This window comes from Eubalaena glacialis, chromosome 12 (genome assembly GCF_028564815.1).
Source record: "Eubalaena glacialis isolate mEubGla1 chromosome 12, mEubGla1.1.hap2.+ XY, whole genome shotgun sequence".
Taxonomy (NCBI): Eukaryota; Metazoa; Chordata; class Mammalia; order Artiodactyla; family Balaenidae; genus Eubalaena; species Eubalaena glacialis.
The window spans coordinates 14,405,917-14,425,723 of NC_083727.1; the positions used below are offsets into that span (position 1 = coordinate 14,405,917).

A 19,807-nucleotide genomic window follows, 5' to 3' on the forward strand; every position below is an offset into this window, starting at 1 on the left:
TCAAAAGCCTCGTTTCTCAGGGCAGCAACTGCTTCAATATTGTCTCTTAATGGGGCTTTGCAGCTGGGACAGCCACATTCTCACTGTGACATCCGCAAGGCGCCTTTCAGCTCTGCTCTGTCCAGCACTGGTTATTAACATCTTTCTGAGCACACAGCATGATGTTCACTTTGCTGCTTACAGGACCTGGAATACAAACGATCTTCACCTGAATGGCCAGCTTCGGCAAACAGCTTGGCAGACGGGTTGTGGTTGAACATTCTTGGACTTCTTAACTCCTTGGCACCTCTGTTTGGGGTGCACCCACGTGGGCAATGACACGGAGAGTCTGCTGGGAAAGAATTAACTTCACTCACAATCCAGGCTGTCACGTTGAGACTTGAGATTACCTTGCGTTTGATCTTGCACTGGTCCAGCAAACTTGAAAGGTTATTGCAAAAGCACAAGCAGTTTAGAATGTTGACCCCAGCGATCTGCAGTGGGAACATTTTAGGCATATATTCTTCCTGAGAGGAAAGAGGCTGAGTTGAAAGAAACTGGGTATTAGTTTGAAGGGAGGGTTCTTGTATTATTTTTGTGGTTTAAAGTCAAATATTAATAATATCAGTTGCTTGCCTGCTGTATATTTCATATTGATTCTACAGCTGCTGTTCTGTGTTCTCTTACATAATATTCTAAGCCTACATATGGATTGATGCCAGTGTTTACAGAACACCTACTGTGTTTAGGCCCTGGGCCCACAAAATTAATACAATATGGTTCCTGTCATAAAAAACTTGCAATATGTCATAATCTAGAGATCCCCTAAATCAATTACAAGGAGCTTCCCAAGACTCCTTAAAATTCTAAACATTTGAAAAACGTCTGAAAGTATACGTTCATAATTAACTATCCACAGTTTTTGAGGTTAAACCTATTTAAGATGCATGCTTTTTGAAGCAATGTTTATGATGGCCAGCTGATACTTTTTCTCTACTTTTGACTTAAAATTGGCTAACCTGATAGCCAATAACTCTTCAAAATTCTACTATGGATTAGTTGAAGTTCACAAATGGGAAGATTTTACTCCAATTTCCAGCAAAGCAAAGGAATAACTGCTCTGTAGTCTGAAGAGAGGGAATTGATAACTTCATTCCAAAGCTGAGAATTGTAAAATGCAAAACTTCTCTGGGCATCTTTAGTCTTTGGTACCTTCTGCACAAAGAACTGAGACAGAATAAGAAGTGGCAAATGACTGGCTGAAACACTGAAAGGGAGGGAAAAAAGACCTCATGTAAAAATGTGTTCAAGGGAGCCAAATACATCTAAGCAGGCACAGTGGGGTTTTTGCATGTACACCAGGGCCTAACTCTAAATACCATTCAGTTTCTTGTGGAATTTTTTTTTCTAAGTCTTTTCTGTCAAACTCCACCCTGGGGATTGATTTATTCAAAGCTCTCAAAGCACCTCAGCCTAAAACATCCTTGCCCCTGGGGCAGGCTGGATACCCGGGCTGAGGACAGTTATAGGGTAAGGCTCCACTATGTTTCTTTTATATTTTGAGGTCTGCATTCCCAGTGTTTCCCGGGACCAAGTCAGACACTTTAGAAAATGCATCGCCTCTTTGAAAGCACTGCTATAAATCAGGAATATTTCCTTGGAAGGAAAGGCTGAATCCAGCAAAATCCCTAAGGTTATGAGTCATCACACCTTTGCTTTAATAATACAGATAAATAAGAATGATAAGTTGCTGACATTTATTTAGCACTTAGTGTGTTCTAAGCACCATGCTAAGCGTTGTGTATCTGTTACCTCATTTGACCCTCCCAACGTGTTCATTCCCAATTTTACAGGCAAGGACACCAGGGATTAGAGGCATGAAGATGTAGAATTTTTTTTTTATTTAATTTTATTTATTTTTTTATACAGCAGGTTCTTATTAGGCATCCATTTTATACACATCAGTGTATCCATGTCAATCCCAATCTCCCAGTTCATCTCACCACCACCACCACCTCCCGCCGCTTTCCCCCCTTGGTGTCCATACGTTTGTTCTCTACATCTGTGTGAAGATGTAGAATTGGAACCCAGGTCTCTCTGACTCTGGATCCTAGCTTGTTAACCACTCCTCCCGACCGAAGGGCTCCTAATGGGTGGGGCACTTTAAACAACAGTTCCAGGGCTTGGGCTACCATGGGTTGCCTGAGATAGCTTAGGACCAGCCAGAATGTTCATCTTGGAATAAAGAGAGGCAAATCCTAAGTTGATCCTGGGAATTTGTCTTCTGAACCACATATCCAGGGAATAAAGACCATTCACACAGGAACAGGCAACACGATCGTAGACAACCTGATACTTCCTCACAAAAAATTTCTGTTCCTCTACTGCCAGTGTTTGCTAACAAGTAACAAAATGAATTGAAAGTGTCTTTTCGTTTGTATAAATGATGTGTGCACAGAATTAACTCATTTTATTTCCTCGATGACGTAAAATTTTTGAGATGAGTCACACTTCACGTGCACACTCCTCGGGCTTCTCACAACCCTTGGCCAGACTTTCTTTCCTGTGGTGTGTTCGTATGTGTGGCCCCCTCCCCTATAGCTTCCTTCTCCCACAACTATACGTACTTTAGGAAAGAGATGAAACAACACCTGGGCAATTATTTACCCCCAAATTTGAATGAGTGAGGGGAGTGAGAAAGATAATAAAATAAATATTCACTTGTAGAGAATAAGCATGTTTTTGCTGGACAGGATTATCTGAACTATCTCCATTGATTATGTTCCTTAAGTAAGTTCACACATTCAGTTTTTCTCTATCAGCACCATCTCTACTGCATCTATTTGTGGAGTAAAGGCCATTGGAGAGTGATGAGTGACGGCTCAGTGCGACGTCTTTGTTCTTCCCCTTGTCAAATTTCCCAAGACTTGAAACTGACGTGATTTTAGGTCCATAGATTAAATATTAAAAGTACCCTTTTACTTGGTATCATTAACCTGTTAGTACTAGAAACTCTCGAACAGGTTTACCCTAAGCGGAAGCAACTTTGGGCTTATTGAAACCTTGGTAATTGCCCCAAGCGGGTGGCATTTTTTTCAGTAGAACAATTGGACGTTTCCAAGAGCAGTCAACTGCATGGAAGCTCACTAAGAACTGTGTGTTCTCTTTGTCTCTATCTCAGCCCATTATTTCTCCCCAGGTTGGCATTCTTCAACATTAGAAAGCGCACGCTAATTAAATTTTAATACGGAATGCTCTGATGCTGTTAAATGTGCCATGTCCTTCAACAGACTCTGCAGCATCTGAGCCCGTATTCCAAAGATGGGTGACCTTTCCAGCTTTTCTCAGGAGTGGACTAGTCAGTGTGTAGCCCTTGTTTTGATCTTGATCTTTGGCTTTATTGTTCAAAGAAGCTAATGATTGACAAAGAGGGGCTCTTCAGCTCTGTCAGTCTGATTGTTACTATCAATTATATGCATAAATCTGCCCGTCACTAGTGTCCTTAAGTGTCTCCTAAAGAAAAAGAGTCAGTTAGAAATCTCCCTTATTTTATTTAAACCCCAAATAATAAAGAAACGTGGAGCTCTCTTTTGTGCTTCTGTTATAACTCAGACAGGTGACAGGTGGAGAGGATTGTTTTCCAGGGCATATATTCAGGTCAAGGAAAAGATGTATTGAAGGAAGATTCAATCCAGAGCTTGTGGGTAACTATCCCTTCCTTCTCCAGACACTTAAACTGCTGAATTCATAAACTGTCAGAACCAAAAAGATTTTAGGATGTTAATGCATCTTCATCTTTTCAAAGGAGAAAACTGAAGGCCAGAGAGACTAAATTACTTTCCCACGATTGTACAACTGCCTCAAAACAAAATGCCCTCGTATCCATATTCTGACTTGATGATCTGTGTCATACTGCGAAGCTTTATGATTAGAGGCCTTTATTTTAGACATGAGGAAACCACTCACCTCCAAGTATTTTAGGATACAAGTGTTGTCTTCTTTGCTTCTATATGTGAGATACGTGTGACGTAAATATGACCTGGATGCCCTTCATTTATGTCACCAAACAACAAAACATAACAGAGAGCACAGTAGGCAGGGACTTTGGAACCCTGAGTTCCTGCTAGAGCTCTTCCTTTAGTGGTGGGTTTGGGGCAGGTGATTTACTCTATTTATAAAGCTCAAGTTCTGGGAGTTAAAATACCAGAGTTGAAATCTTAATTCTGCCACTTGCTAGCTGTATAACCTTGAGCTGGTTCCCTTACTTTTCTGTACCTCATTTACATCGGCTCTAAAATGAAGGTGACAAGCACGCTGAGGACTGCTGTGGGAATTAAGTGAGAGAACCCAAGACAAATGCTTTTGTCGCCCAGCAGTTAGAGGACCAAATGTGAACTCTCCTTAGCTGTTTACCTACAGAAGTAAAGATGGATTAGATACTCTCTAAGGCCTTATCGCAACACAAATATTTTACAATTAGGTAAACTAGAGAGGTTTCTATTTAACAGGTATGTGACATAACTTCTTTTATGCTTTAGTATATCATCACAAAATATACAGTTTGTCCTGTTCAGCCCTTTGGGAATAACTCATTGGTCTTAGCATAGGGCAGTTAATCAGTTTGACCACTAGATGGTGATTGAACTCTTGTGGCCTCCCAGTTGGCAGACTCTACACTGACCAATCAGTAGAAGACGTAAAATGTGTAAACAGAACTTGCAAGTTGGAAGACCGTTTAGTCTAATTTGAAGGATTTGAAGAAGAGCTTGTAACATAGAGGTGAAGTGAGTTGTTCAAGGTTTGTAGACCAGAAAAACACAGCCCCAGTTCAGGCCAGGGATTTGTTTTTTCATCACACTTCAAGCTGCAGTAGAAATAGTATGGTACGCGGCTGCTCAGGGCTTCTCGGGGCCAGTCTAGTCTGTTTGTCTCACATATTTCTTGGTAGTTTAATGAAAGAGTTTTGAGCAGTCCCTCTGTTCCCTTTTAAGGGGATTATGTCTGTTTTTTATTTTAACATTTATTTTCTTTGGTGTCACTCCTTATGCCTCACTGATACCAGTGTAATCTGTCTTCAGAAATTAATGGCTAATAACGTAGCTGGAGACATAGTGTTTTCTTGTGAGATAAACGTACAGAGTAACCAGTACAGTTTTCACACCTTCGTATTTCTCCAGTGGCCTCACATTCAGTGTTCTTACCATTAAACCGTTAGAGAATTCCTACTAGGTGTGGGGCAATGGGTCTCACTTGTACATGTATTCTTTTTGCTTCTGCAGTGTTGTGTGTGTGTGTATATGTACAAAATTCCTCCTGTAAATAACATTTCTTTCCTCATCTTTTCCACTAGTAGCAAAACATTCATGGATGCTCACAAGGAGAAAACGGTGCCCCCTACTCAGAGCCTACTTCCATTTTCAACATTTCACAGGCAGTCTTTCTTATGAATTCTGAAATTCATGGTTCATCTCTAAGGCACTGTTTCAACGTAGATGTGGAAATTAAAGTAGATAGGAAAACTTGGAACTTGGAACTTCCCAAATTCACAGAGCTAGCGGTAGAAGGATCAGCCTGGAATGGGTGTCACTCAGCACCAGTGATCTGTAGACTGACTCCACTGTCACCCTTGTTCTTACAGCTTTGGAACCCACTAATGTCAGGGCCAGTTGCTGATTCAGTGCAAGATGAAACCAGGGCATACTCTAAGAATAATTCAACTCTGTGGGTCTGTGCAAAATGACCGCAGCTGTTCTTGTCCTTGCTGCATGGACTTTGGCACATCCAGGACGGCTAGATGGGAGGGATACCTTGTATCGTCCTGACAGCAACTAATTTTGCCTGATATTCTTAAACCAAAAATGTACTGCATCAAACATCCACATTTTAATTATCCCGGATCTACTTAATTTATGCTGGTAGAGCGTGTGTGGAGCAGTTTTCTTTGTTGATGGAAAATGTTTTACCAAAGTAAGGGGTGGAATTTGAACCCAATTAGTTACCTTTAGTTGACTAAATGTCTGTTTTCCATCAGTGCATTTTCCAAACAGCGCTTCATTTGGTGGTGGGGAGATGACCTGGGTTTACTGCAGGAGGCTGGCAGCTAATTGCCAGGTTGGGTTGTGTTCAGCCTGACCCTTTAGCTTCCAGGAAGGTGAGGAAGCAGAAAGCAGCATCCATCCAACATTTGAGATATTTGAGTTACTGATGTCGATTCTTCTCTCAGGTCCATAAGCGGTGGCTCCGATTCCTCCCTTTCTGAGCCTCGGCCAGCTCGGTCCGGCCGCGCCTTCCTGCTCCGCGTCCTCCGGGCGGCTCTCCCCCTTCAGCTCCTCCTGCTGTTCCTCATCGGGCTCGCCTGCCTAGTACCGATGTCAGAGGAAGACTACAGCTGCGCCCTCTCCAACAACTTTGCCCGATCGTTCCACCCCATGCTCAGATACACAAATGGCCCTCCTCCACTCTGAACCGAGCGATGCCATCTGCAGCAGTGCCGGTAGCGTAAGGAGGGTTTGGCCAAGGGCAATCCCAGACTAGCAAAGAGAGGACCTGAATCTTGGCGGATGCCCTCGGTGCGGCAGCTGTAGCTCGCCTCCGTATCCCCTGTGTGCAGATCATGGCTTCGGAGGTGATGATAAACAATGACAGGGGGGAGAGCAAATAGATGCAGAAGGTTTGGAAGAAATTCTGTTTGAAACTGAGCCTCAGCGCTAAAGAGATTCAGGACCTCCACTGTTCCCTGGACAAGTGAGCTCTGGGCCTTTGGTCCGTCCTGTGCGTACCCAGCGACTCCCAGAGACCATCTGGGCAGCTTTCCCGCAGTACTGATCCATCCTTTCAGTAAGTGATGCTACCTGAGCACCATGTCGGCATCCAGCAATCTACCCATCGACCAGTGCTGAAGAGCTTTGAGAACCTTGTAACATACAGTTTTTAAGAGCTTATGTGACAGCTTCTTTTTTACCTTGTTTTTCTTTGGGGCATGATGTTCTAACCTTGCTTGAGAAGCACAAGCTGTAAATCTAAAAGGCACTTTTTTTAAAGGTATAAAGAAAAATTGGATGTAATAAAATCATGGGAGGCTTTATGTGGAAAAAAAAAAGTCGAATGTTATAGTAAAAAAATGATATTTATGTATGTACAGTTTGCTAAAGCCACATTTTGTTTGTATCGATTTCTTTGCATTTATTATAGAGATTATGAAATATTTTGTCTGTGCTTTTTTTCCTCCCTAAAGAAATGATTCTAAATTTCCCTATTAAGCAGGCACTTATCAGAACGCGACCTAAATGATCATTTGGTGGAATAAATGAAGCTGAAACATAAGTATGTATTAAAGAAAAAGGTTGAATAGAGGTAGTGTATATTTAGACGTAGAGGACTCCGGATGATTCCTTCTTCCTTCTCCTTCCACAGCCAGTCACATCTCACAGACTCTTGCTTCCCAGCATCTTTCATACTCTCCTTTCTTTTCTGTTCTCATTGCACAATTGGAAGAACCTCCTATGATCTCCTGACTGAGGCCCCTTCTCCACTCCATCCCAAGGGTACCAAAAAGCCATGTGAATATCCCTGAAGCATTCTTCTGGTCAGATCCCTTCTTTGCTCCAAAATCTTCTGTTTTCGTTGTCTAGCAGAGGAAATACAATTGTAGTCCATCATTCAAGTCCAGCTACAATCAGATTTTATTCTGTCCCTCCGATCTTGCCAACTAGTGCCCCTCATGGAATTGTTTGGCGCTCATGGCATTTTAATCCACCATTTAATAATTGGAGGGAGAGGATTTATATAAAATCCACGTTTCAGGCTTCTCTTGAGAATGGAAAGCTCGCGTGTCCTGGACACACATTCCCACATGACAGTAGTTGCTGGAGTGACATTGCTGCTGTCCCTTGAAGAATAGGAGACAGTTACTACATTTGCATGACTATCCTATCAGCCCCTCTCATTGCCCCTACCAGCCTAACTCCCGGAGGTATTTAGTTTACAAACCCTGCTCTAAATTGAGAATTTAAACCAAACTGGGGTACTCAGAATTACCTGGAACTGCCTTCCATAGTTTCCATGATGTTCATAGCCTGAGTGCCTTCTCAACCAAGCGTCTTGAGGTTTTTTAGGCTTTCTGATTTCTGGACTCACTGCAGACCTTCTAATTCAATCTGCTCAGGGAAGATCAGAGTTGAGATGTTCTTTTCTAAAGGCGACAAGCCTGTGTGTAACGTTTCCTGTCTTTCTGCTTCTGGAAAGGCTGTGAGCAGTGGTGGAGACTGGGGTTGAAGGATGCCCTGCACCCTCATCTGAGATGGTCCCTCTTCAGGCCTGGCTCTTCCCTCGCTTCCCTGTCACCCCGGCTCCAAATACCTGGAGGTCCTGGTCTTGCTTCTAGAGCAGTCCAGCCCTTCAAGAGACACACATTGCCATGTTACGGAAATCACCACACAGTGAGACATCGGTCATGGTGGAGGCCAGCACAAGGAGATTTCAGAGCCACTTCTTCTCCACATGGCAATTAACTGACTACGCATTTCCCATCACTGAAAAATTAAATGTTAAATGTGGCTGAGAAAATAACGTGGCTTTGATTAGAAAAAACCCTTAGAGTCCCATTTGTGCCTTTCTAAAACCCCTGTGAAACACTCAACGGAAGGCATCACGTGCATTTCTATTAAATTTTTTGAAGACTTAAACAAAAGAACATTGGAACAGGACAGAAGTAGGAAGCCTCGGTGAGTGTAAGCATTAAAGCCATGAGATACTGGCTTTCCCCAGATGATAACACACCAGTCTAGCAAGGACCGAGCCAGCCACAGAAGAGACTAGGATTTCTGTCTAGAGCTCACACAATCTCCCATGCCTAATGAGGGAGGGGACACAGGGTACCATTAGGGGCATCCTCACCTGTGCCGGCAGCTTCCCAGGCAACAGAGAGAGATTGTGGTCAACAAAGGCTTTGTGGACGAGGAGGGGGGTTTGAAAGAATAATCGGAGGCTAAAAGGACACTGATGGCTGTTTAAAAGGCCCTCACTTCCGGAGTAAGGGCTGTCCGGAGCCCTGCTGTGGCCTGGAGATAGGGAGTGATGTCCTCAGAGAGCGGTGGGTGAGGAAGGGCGAAGAGACGAAGGGTAGGATTAATAATACCTTGGTAATGAGATTTGCACAAGCAAACAGAAAACATTAGAAAAGCTGAGGAAAGAGAAAATCCATAAAGCTAGGATGGAGAGAAAAAAAAAAAAAGAGTTGGAAACTAAAAGTAGTGATTTACTAAAGAGTCCAGGGAGGAGTGAAAGGCTTTTGTGGAAACTATGCCCGGGGAGCAGGAATGTTGCCTCCTGGAAAATGGCGTGGCGGCAGCTTTCCTTGTTTTTGTAAGAAGTGAGAAGAGATGCCTTCAAAAGGCTTAGATGGGTAGTTCAGCAAGCCGAGAGCTGAGATTTACTGTCAAAAGGCAAGTTGGGGTAGGCAGATTTACAGTCCATGCCCTGGGGCCAAATATTAAGAAATTAGAGCTACAAAATTTTATTGCCAGGCCACTTAAGAGATCATAAAGCAAAGAAAGGTGGAGCGAATTGATTTATGAGAGCCGATGATGGCTAGAAAAGCAGGGTCTCCAGCTGGTCTGGATGGACCTGGAAGCAGTCCCAATAGCTGGGTTCTCTGCCCCGCCCACCAGGCCACCATCACCATCCCCAAATGTACCCATAGGGAATTATACGGAAATAAAATATTCTCAGAGGATATGCTGAATAGGACCAGAAATGCCCAGGCAGAGCGGCATCCACTCATATCACAAGAATGTATTGAATGCCCACCATGGTGGGGCAGGAACTGCTCCAAACTCTTCCGGAGTCAAGTTGCAGCTGGGATCTCATCTCGTCCCTTTTAATTACCCATTAAAATGTCATCACTGAGCCTTTGATGTACAGGAGCCTCTGTATTTTCCTCCACCAATTACGTCCTGAAACTTGGGGTGAAGGATAATGAGGACACTTGAAGGGAACAAACCGAAACAATCTCTAATTTAGAGGAGAAAAGGGAGATTAAACCTGCTAAGTCTCTTCATTTTCTGTCAGCATATTTCTCCTCCTTTTAACTCCTTTGTCACCTGGCTGACATTATAGAGGGATGCGTTTTTGAAGAGTCTGGGGAAATGGGGGCAGGTGGCGTGGTCTGCACTTTCTGGCTTAGTCACATGCAGCACGAAGATGTTAATTCGGGTGATGAGAGGAGTGGGGTGTTTTACCAAGAGTGGTCGTTTCAATTTCAGGTTTAATAATATATTGTGATAACCGTGGCCCATTGTTGTACCTAAAGTAACCCAGAGACGATGAAACTTAAAAGGAGTAACTTCTATTCTTCGGTTCCTGGCTTCTCACTAACCTCTCCCGCAGAGTTTTAAAATATCCACCAGGAATCCATTGGGGACTACCACGGAGGGGCCTCAACTGGGGGAGGAGAACCCTCATTCAGGTGAGTAAGGGAAGGAACTGGGTGAATTGGGGGCACTTGTGGCAGCCTCTGCTAAGCAGCCTTCTCTGCAGGGCAGCGGAGCACCCTCGGATGGAGGAGGAGTTCTCTTGGTTATTGGGCAGAAGGTGGGAACCAGAGGAACTCACTTGAACTCTGTGGTCAGTCAGGAGCATCTTGGAAGGCTAAAGGAAGTTGGAAAGTTGAAAAGGGCTAATAAAAAACAGGGCGATACACTGTAACCCAGGCTGAACAGCGAGGAACATTTAATCTGGGGAGCCAAGGAAGCCAGTGGGACTTGGATATAATCTTTCTAAAATATGAAGGTCACAGTAACATGAATCAGACTTGCAATTTTTTTTTTTTTTTTTTACCTGTTACCTAATACAGAAGCAGGATCAAAACCGAATGTGAAAAGCCCAATTGTATCAGGAGAAGAAAGTCCTTTGTCAGCTGTGCAGCAGATGACTGCATCTGATGCCACAGGTAGTCGAGAAGAAATCCAGAATCTCCCAGAGGAAGTCACGTCAGGGCCTCACAGATGTGCGTTCCCAGCCCAGGCCTACATCCCGCAGGAGACATTCTTGAGGCAGTTGCTGGACTCAGAAAGTGAAGCTGCCAAGCAGCTGCCAACATCGAGGACAGTTGAGGCAGTTACCCCAACCGCAAAACACCTGTGCAGCTCACCTCCCGCCTCCACACCACACCTCCGCATGGGATTTACAGGTTGACCAGAAACTGCAGGCATGATGCGTCATGCTACAAAGCAGTCCGTCCAGGCCAGTGGTTCCCAGTGTGGTCCAGATCAGCAGCATCAGAGTCACCTGGAAACTTGTTAAGGATTCGCCACTTTGGGCTCTAGGGCTGGGCTTCTGAGCCACCACCTGCCCTGGGTTTCCTCGTCTTGGGACCATTTAACTCTCCCCAGCTGCCACAATGGCATGCTATGTAAACAATCTTCCCCACCGACTTGTAATGTCAGCTTCATTGAATAATAGGTTTCTATATAAAACTGGATTTTTATTCTGGACTCTATCTTGTGTTCCTTGATCTATCTTTCCATTGCTGTCTTAATTATAGCAGTATATAGTATAACTGAGTTTAGTAATGATGGATATATGCAATTATATATAAATATAAACTATATAATAAATAATATTAATAGATGGTATACATAACTATTAATTCGCTATAAAGTATAGTAGAGTATATTAGTTACTTTGTTATAAGTTTTCATTCATCTTAGGAAAAATCCCATTTCTTTCTCTTTTTTATATGTGTCTCTTTTAAAGGCTAATTATTAAAAAAAAATCAACTATTTGAATTACAAAAGATTCCCTTCTTTTCTAAAGAAAAATGAACAGTTTCCTATGTCCCTCTCAATTATCTCCCAATTTGATGTTACTTTTCTATGCCTTTTGATTTTCTTATTCAAACAGTGTACACATGTGTTTTTAAAAACTGGATCTATTCTTATTATTCTGTGACTTGCATTTTTCACCGAACAATATTCCACAGACATATCTATACATATGTGTCTATCTCCTCTGCATTGGACATCTCAGTATCTTTTTTTTCAACAGTTATTTCCTTCCAGATTTTTGCTGTTTGAACAATGCAGCATTAATCATGCTTGCAGGTATATGCATGCATGTCTTTGTGTAATGCTGCTTTTATTTCCCCAAGTTGCATTGTTCAAGGTGGAATTACTGAATCAAAAACATATGTATATTCTAAACTTTAATAAATTCTGCCAGATTATTTTCTGAAAAGTGGTAATGATTTACAGTCCCACCCATAATGGAGAGAGAAAGAACCCTTTTCCTCAGACCCTCCCTAAATCTAGAGCAGTGGCTTCCAAATTATGGGAATTCATCCCAAATTATTAATGTTCAAATTCTGTACATTAAAATCTTTCAGGGGGCATTTAAAAATGTAGAACCCCAAGCCTTACCCCAAACCAATTAAATCATTGGTCTCTGGGTATCAGAATCTGTTTGAAGCTCTCTGGGTGATTCCCTTGTGCCGAAGGTCTGGAATAGATGTTATCCATTTTCTAAAATGTTGCCCAGTTGAGGCAACATTAGCTCATTGTTTTTAAATGTGCATTTCCATGACCAGTTTATATGACAGGATTGTTCCCGTTGTGTTACCTGTGTGTGAAGCCTGTTTTATTCTCTATTTTTCTACTGTTTTTTCTTTTTTACTTTTTTATGCTATTTCTAAGGAACTCTTTGCATATTAGAAAATTAACCCTGTACATCATATCATTTGTCTTGACTTTAGTCACACAAGAAGTTTTAATTTTTATGTCATCAAATCTGACAGGTTCTTTTTCCTTTATAGATTCTGGATAGTGTATATTAAGATGGCCTTTTCCACTCCAAGATTATGCAAATGTTTGCTTGTACTTTCTGCGAGTAGGTCTATAATCTATCTGGAATTATTTTTGTAGTTGCTGTGAAGCAGGGAACTACTTTGTCATTTTCCAAATAAATAGATAATTGTCTCAATGCCAGTCAGGAACAAGACAAGGATACCGCCTGTTATCACTAGTTTTTAGCAACCAAATGTCTGTCAGCACGGGGCTTGTTGAATAAATTATAGTGCATACATATAGTGTTTACTATAATGCAACTATTTTTAAAAAGTGAGACCAATCTATATTTATTGAGGAAGATGTCTACCATATATTCTTTAAAAAAAGATGTAGAATGGTTTCTATTATACGCTCCCATTTTAAAAAAATTTTTATTTTATATTGGAGTATAGTTGATTAACAATGTTGTGTTAGTTTCAGGTATACAGCAAATTGATTCAGTTTTACATACATTATACATGCAACTATTCTTTTTCAAATTCTTTTCCCATTTAGGTTATTACAGAATATCGAGCAGAGTTCCCTGTCCTGGTACAGTAGGTCCTTGTTGGTTATCTATTTTAAATATAGCAGTGTGTACATGTCAATCCCAAACTCCCTAACTATCCCTCCCCCCAACCCTTGCCCCCTGGTATCCATAAATTCGTTCTCTAAGTCTGTGGGTCTGTTTCTGTTTTGTAAATAAGTTCATTTGTATCATTTTTTTTAGATTCCACATGTAAGTGGTATCATATGATATTTGTCTTTCTCTGTCTGACTTAACTTCGCTTAGTACGATAATCTCCAGGTCCATCCATGTTACCGCAAATGAATATGCCCCTACTTTTATAGAAAGAAAACTAATAATTGTTTAAGCAAGGAAAAAGTTTAGAAAGCTATATATGAAATTCAAAGCTTAACATTGTGAATAGAGTCACAGTGGGAGAAACAATTTTAAAACATTATTTAATTGTGACAAGGAGCGTGATTTGTTTTTGAGATCCAAATTGCTGCACTAATAATAACAATTTTAAAAGACAAGAAAAAAGTACTTCTGTTCTTTCATGAGGAGACACTTGATTTGCTTTTTAATTAAAAACATTTTTTTGATATGCCCAAAATAAATGGTGACAGGTCATTTATTAAAAGCGGCAGAATCCTAATGGCTGAAGCCACTCCAAGTGGTCATCCTGGATTTACTGCTGGTTCCAGGACCTAAGAGCAAAGTGGTGAAAGATGAGGAGGCTACCTGATCAGGGCACTTGCTGAATCCCCGGAGAAGAGCCTTCCCGGGAGAGCTGTCCCCCAAATGAGACTCATTTGTTCAGGGAAAAACTCCACTTCCTAAATGACCTCCCACCTCCAGAAGTCACTCTGCTGGCAGGTGAAACCAGTCCATCGGGGACAGCCTGATGGCAGGAGGTGACGGGGGCGGGGACACCAGAAGTCGCAGGCCGCTTCTGCTAGCGCCTTCCCTCCCTGGCACGGGTGCCACAGATTCCCCCTGCTTTACTTTTTCCTTGCTATCTGCTCCTGCTTAACCTCCTGACCGATTCTGCCCCCTAAAACCGGGCTTGGGAGTGAGGCTCAGTCCCTCCCCTTCCCCCCACCCCAGTGGAGTCTGAGATCAGAATAGGAAACTGATAGGAGAACACAAAGCATCTGGACGTTTATATAGTCCTTTTTGTCCAAGTCTTATTAGACAGGTTCTACCTATAGCAGAGACTCCGGAGTCAAAATACCTGGGCTCAATCCGCAGCTCAGCAATTTCCTAGCTGCGTAACCTGAGCACGTTACTTAACCTTTCTGTTCCTTAGTTTCCTCCTCTGTAAAATGGGATAATAATAGGACCTACGGCCTGGGGTTGTTATGAGGAGATAACAACGTATGTGTGGAATAGTACAAGGCAAGTACTCAGGGGCAGTGTTGCTGACCAGTTTATTATTGTTTATTCCAGTATCACATTGATTTCAGAAATGGCTTTTGAGAAGAGCTTTCCACATCTTCTTCCCACACTCATTTTTACTCTTTTTTTGGGGGGGGGTGAGGAGAAAAGCTCTTAGAAACTTGAAAACCCCAGAATCAGCCAGCAGAAACAGAGGAGCATCTCCTGGGTTTGCATTTCCGAGGACCTCCCACTGCTCACCAGGTGGGGTTCCCTCAGGACATCACCTCCCCAGACTCTCAGGGTCTTCTTAGCTGGGTGAGGAGGAGGGGACCTGTGGCCTGATGATGCCTGACAAAGGTCACAAACTATGGGCCAAGACAAATGTCGGCCAACTACAGGTTGTGGCCTGTTTTTGTAGGTCCTTGACCTAGAATGGGTTTCATATTTTTTTAAGGGTTGTAAAACAAAAACAGACCAATGAGAAATTATTGCCAGCCACATTACGTAAGACACTTACTCTCTGGCCCTTTACAGAAAAAGTCTGCTGCCTCAAGAGATAGAGTCGCCCAAGACAAACACCGTTAGTGGAGTTGTTCGTGGGAGAGCTGCACTAAGTATGACCTTGAGCCTTTCAGACTCCCTTCTCCTGACAGGACTTCTCAGAATGACATCCCCACGGGGTCAGCTCAGCACTCGATCTACAATCCCTCACCTCAGTCTGGCTGCCATTGGGGAATTCTTCCCCTGAAAACACTTCTGTGGCAGCCATGAAGAATTCTTTCTTTCTTTTATCCCCCCAGTTTTTTTGGTTGGATTTTTGTGGGGTGAGGTGAGGCCAGAGCTGTCAGGTTTGTCTTTGGAATGGAAATGGCATCTTCTTCCACGAGTAATAGGCATAGAGGGTCCTATAAATCCTTTGGCCTCTCAGAAGTTGCGGGTGCAGAGTCCTAGTTGGCGAGCCTGCCAGGTCAACGGTCCTCCTTGTTCCCTCAGCTGTGAATGCCGCCATTAGAAAAGTGAAGCTCTGGCCCCTCCGCAGAGCTGCTTTCTCAGGGCTGGGGACTTCCCGTTGGCAGAGAGAGTGTACCTGTGGCTTCCCAGAGCTCAACAGGAATGGGAAGTATGGGACCGGGATGGTGACATAATTTGGCAGGTGATAAACCTTGTTCGTTCAGAGTTTTGGCTCCTTTTTATTGGCTCGGTGAGGTCCTGGCACCATTCCCCTGGGGACTTCATCAAGCAGTGTCTTCTCTTGGTGGTCTTCGTGGTACCCAGAGGTCTACACAGCCCTGGCAGCTGCTGCAGGCTTGTGTCTCCAAGGCCACAGAGAGGTGGGAGCTGGGGAATGGGAAGACTCACTCGTCAGAACACTTCAGTGGAAACGGGACACAGGACGTTGGAAAGGGCATCTCTTTTATCTTCCTGCCTCTATGAAATCATAGAAAATAAATGAAAAAATCCCTAGAGTGCTTTAAGCTCTCTGATACAGGCTTTCCTTTACTTTTTCAAACCAAGGCCAAAGCTCAGCAGCTTTTCCTACAGGAATAAGTCTAGAGCCACCTGGGGTTCTGTCTTTTCAGGATCCGGGTCTTTCTACTTCCTGGACTCAGGTTCTCGTGATCCTGGGCTAGAAGCAGTTGGTACCAATACTGCCAAGTACTGAAAACCAACTTCTCTATCCAAACCTCCTGTCTTTTCATAAACTTGCTAATGCTTTCCCTAATATACATTAGTTCTTTTTTGCATTCAAGAATACAATGGCTTGTAAGGATTGTTAATGGGTGTTTCTGAATATTTAATAATAAAGTCAAAGATGAATGAATGGGTTCTTAGCTCTAGCTCTTAAAAAGCTCTAGCTTTTTAATCCAGTCTTAGTGAAGCATCTAGCAGCCCCAGTTTGGCCCCTTCAGCCCTTCCCCTCATTTTGAAGGAAATGCCTTCTTTGCCGTTGTTGGGCCCCAGATTCCATCTGCACCTGGTGTCCTTAAGGGACTGGGGAGACACGGAGAGCAGCTCCCAGAGGCGGTGGCAGGATCTCCCCCTGCTGACTGTGCTGTGCCCTTGTCCCTCCCTCCCCTCCAGCCTGTGGTCTGGTGCCCTGGGTATTGACACGTGCTCTTTCTGGTTATCAATCTGGAAGTACTCAGGAATCTTTACAGCTTACACCCCATTGAGCCTGAATTCATGCAGCCGGTAAAATGTTTACCACCTCACAAACCTTTCACTGGCCTTTCCTACAATTACTGATTTCTCAATGAAAAGACATCTGATGACAGGTTGTGGAGCTGCGGAAGGGGCTAGCGGAGCACTGAGTCTGGGAAGGCACCCAGAGCACTGTCTATTCCAGGGCCTTCTGGGGGACTGGCTCTTGGCAAAGGGTCTGGAGCTGGACGCTTTGGAGTCCCTTCCTGTGCTCCTAGCTGGCCTGGCCCCTGACGTTATCCCACCCCGTTTCGAAATCACTTTTAAAAATGTTTGCCTCCAGGGCTTCCTTGCTGCAGTTTTTTGTGTGTTTTGTTGTTGTTGTTGTTGTTGTTTTCACCTTCCTCTAGTTAGGAAGAAAGCTCCTATTTTGTCAGTTCTACACAGATACCAAGTGCCTGAGACGTGGGCCATGGTCCTGTTCCTGGGCTGTGAGCTAGGCGCTGGTCTTGGGGCAAGGGAAGGGGGTGAGCCTGACCCAGGTACTGTCACACTGAAACAGGCCCTGCTGCCAGTGAGGGTGCCACTGCCTCTGACTTCAATGTCTCAGGTCAGCAGCTAGAAATAGAGCTTCTCCTGGTGCCAAGGGACAGATGAAAAAATCACTCTTCAGCTCACCCACTGTTCCTGGCAGAAACCAGGGGCAGGAAGGGTGCTTGGGTGACCTCAGAAACCAGGAACACTGGCACCAAGTTCCAGGGGCGTTAGCAGAAGAAATGTTTCTCAAACTTTCCTACCCAAGGTCCACCCACTAGTGAGCGAGGGGGACACATTTCTCCAGAAGTCGAAGGGCATAACATGAAGCATCCTGCCCAAGTGCCGTATTTCTAAGAGTCACATTTTGCCTTAAAAGTTCATGGGAATTTTTCTTTCTACTCATAAAATGTGAAAGCTTGTTTAAATACAAAAATTAACACTTTCTCTGATCTTGAGTACAATTTCATATGTACTCTGTGACTTTTAAGTAACCCCTAAGAAGCCCAAACCCCAGTTTAGAAAGTGCCAATCATGTTTCAGGTCAGGAGGACTGATCCACTGTCCGCCATTCACGAGATGTCTGATCTTCGGAAACTTACGTAACTGTACTAATGCTCAGTTTCCTCATCTGTAAAGTAAAAATAATAATATATCTACCCTCATATCATAGCTGTAAGGATGACTTGGAAAAATGTGTATGAAGCTGTTATCTGGCATAGTGAAGCACCCCCAAAATGGTACTTTTCTGTGTGTGACCCTGCATGTGTTGTGACTCAGGGTTGAAAGGAAAATCAAAGATCATTCCATCTGCTGCGAGAATCTCTTCAACATTTGGCTTGGAGGTTATCTGGTCCATGCAGAGATGTTTCCCGCTGTAAGGAATTCACCCCACCCGTACCTTCAACCAGGTGTCCCAGATTATCTGTAGACAGTTCTGCTAGAAAATGTTCTCTCTCTCTTGAATGAACGTCTCTCCCCTGGCCTTAGTGCTAGTCTTTTGGTGGTAGCTACAAATATTGCACTCTTAAGCAACCATGAATGTGAACATAAAACTAGCTTTGTAATGCACATAGTCCAAATAATAAAAGTTACGAAAATTTGCTGCCCCAAGGCATCCATTCTGTATTTTTTGAGAAGCAAATCTAAATACGGCAGTTCGTGGGAATTCTCTGACGGTCCAGTGGTTAGGACTCTGTGCTTCCACTGCAGGGGGCCTGGGTTCCATCCCTGGTTGGGGAACTAAGATCCCACGAGCTGCGTGGCATGGCCAAAATAAATAAATAAATAAAATTAATTAATTAAATAAATATGGCAATTCTGAATGCAAATGTCCCCAAAGGCTTAAGACTATATCACACTGGAGAGTGTGATCTGGAGCCAGTGTGTGAGTGGATCTACTCCCAGTCAGGCATTCCAACTTTGACAAACTCCAACAGATAGATTTAAAAGTTCCACAGATTGCTAAACATTCTCCCAAAGCTGGCTGAGTACTGGAAATAAACACATGGCACCTCTAGACAGCTCTGTTCCTTAGTAGCCCCAGAAGGATAATAAGACAACGGACAGGGTATGTGGAGAGGGGGGCTTCCAGGGATGGCCCAGTGAGGAGACTGGTAAATCCTTGCTCCAAAAAGCAACTATAAAGCTGAACAAAACTGACAAACACAACCATTTCAGCGCTCTGCGAAGTGGCCAAAGGCATACAGCGATATGAGGGATGTTTACTCTTAAAAAAGTGCTGAGCATTGGGCCAAGAGTGCAGGGGCTTCTTCCATCCCCCACCCATGGTCTCAGGTGGCTCACTTGATTTGGTGGATGAGCAGGGAAGACCAAGGCTCTAATAGCCCCAGGTTGTTGCTGTGGTCATAGCAGGTGCCTTCCTGGCTGAGGCTGCAGACATGTGTAGCAGAGACTGGAAAGTGCCCAGCTTCCCCCCGCACTCCGGTCTGACCCTGCAGGCAAAAAGCTGGGTCAGACTTGAAAACAGCCTGAAAACCAGATGTGCTCCCCGGTCCACATGCAGGTTCATCAGCCAAGGATAAAAGTCCTCCTGGCTCCAGGTGCTGGGAAAGGTCTGTTCAGTCATTAGATAATCATGAAGCTCTATAGACACAGGGGCAGCTTCTCGGAAGTCAGACTCAAAAACCAAAATGAGAAGAAGAATCTAAGGACCTAGCAGACATATCCGAGGCCAAATACTGTTGGAGAGACAAATTTCACCATTTTAACCCAGGTGAGTTACTAAACACAGAAACAAGCAACAGTGGAACACAGCACCAATAGCAAACCACTTTAAGGGGATCTGAACCCGGAGTTGCTATGACATAGTGTCTAAAGCATTCAGCTTTCAATAAAAAAATTATGAGATATGCAAAGGAACTGGAAAATGTGACCTAAACTCAGGGACTAAAGAGGTCAAAGGAAACTGTTTATGTGTCTC

The 19,807-nt window shown here is 43.5% G+C and overlaps 1 protein-coding gene across 3 annotated transcripts in view; it reads left to right on the forward strand.

Annotated features, from left to right (window-relative positions):
* SYNE1 (spectrin repeat containing nuclear envelope protein 1) overlaps positions 1-7,183 on the forward strand; it is a 448,877-nt gene extending 441,694 nt beyond the window's left edge. For all 3 annotated transcript variants that reach the window (XM_061207647.1, XM_061207645.1, XM_061207646.1), the window contains one exon: positions 6,203-7,183. In XM_061207647.1, the coding sequence (XP_061063630.1) occupies positions 6,203-6,443 (241 nt within the window). In that variant the 3' untranslated portion in view covers positions 6,444-7,183. The remainder of the gene's footprint in view (positions 1-6,202) is intronic.
* Positions 7,184-19,807: the final 12,624 nt, after the last annotated feature.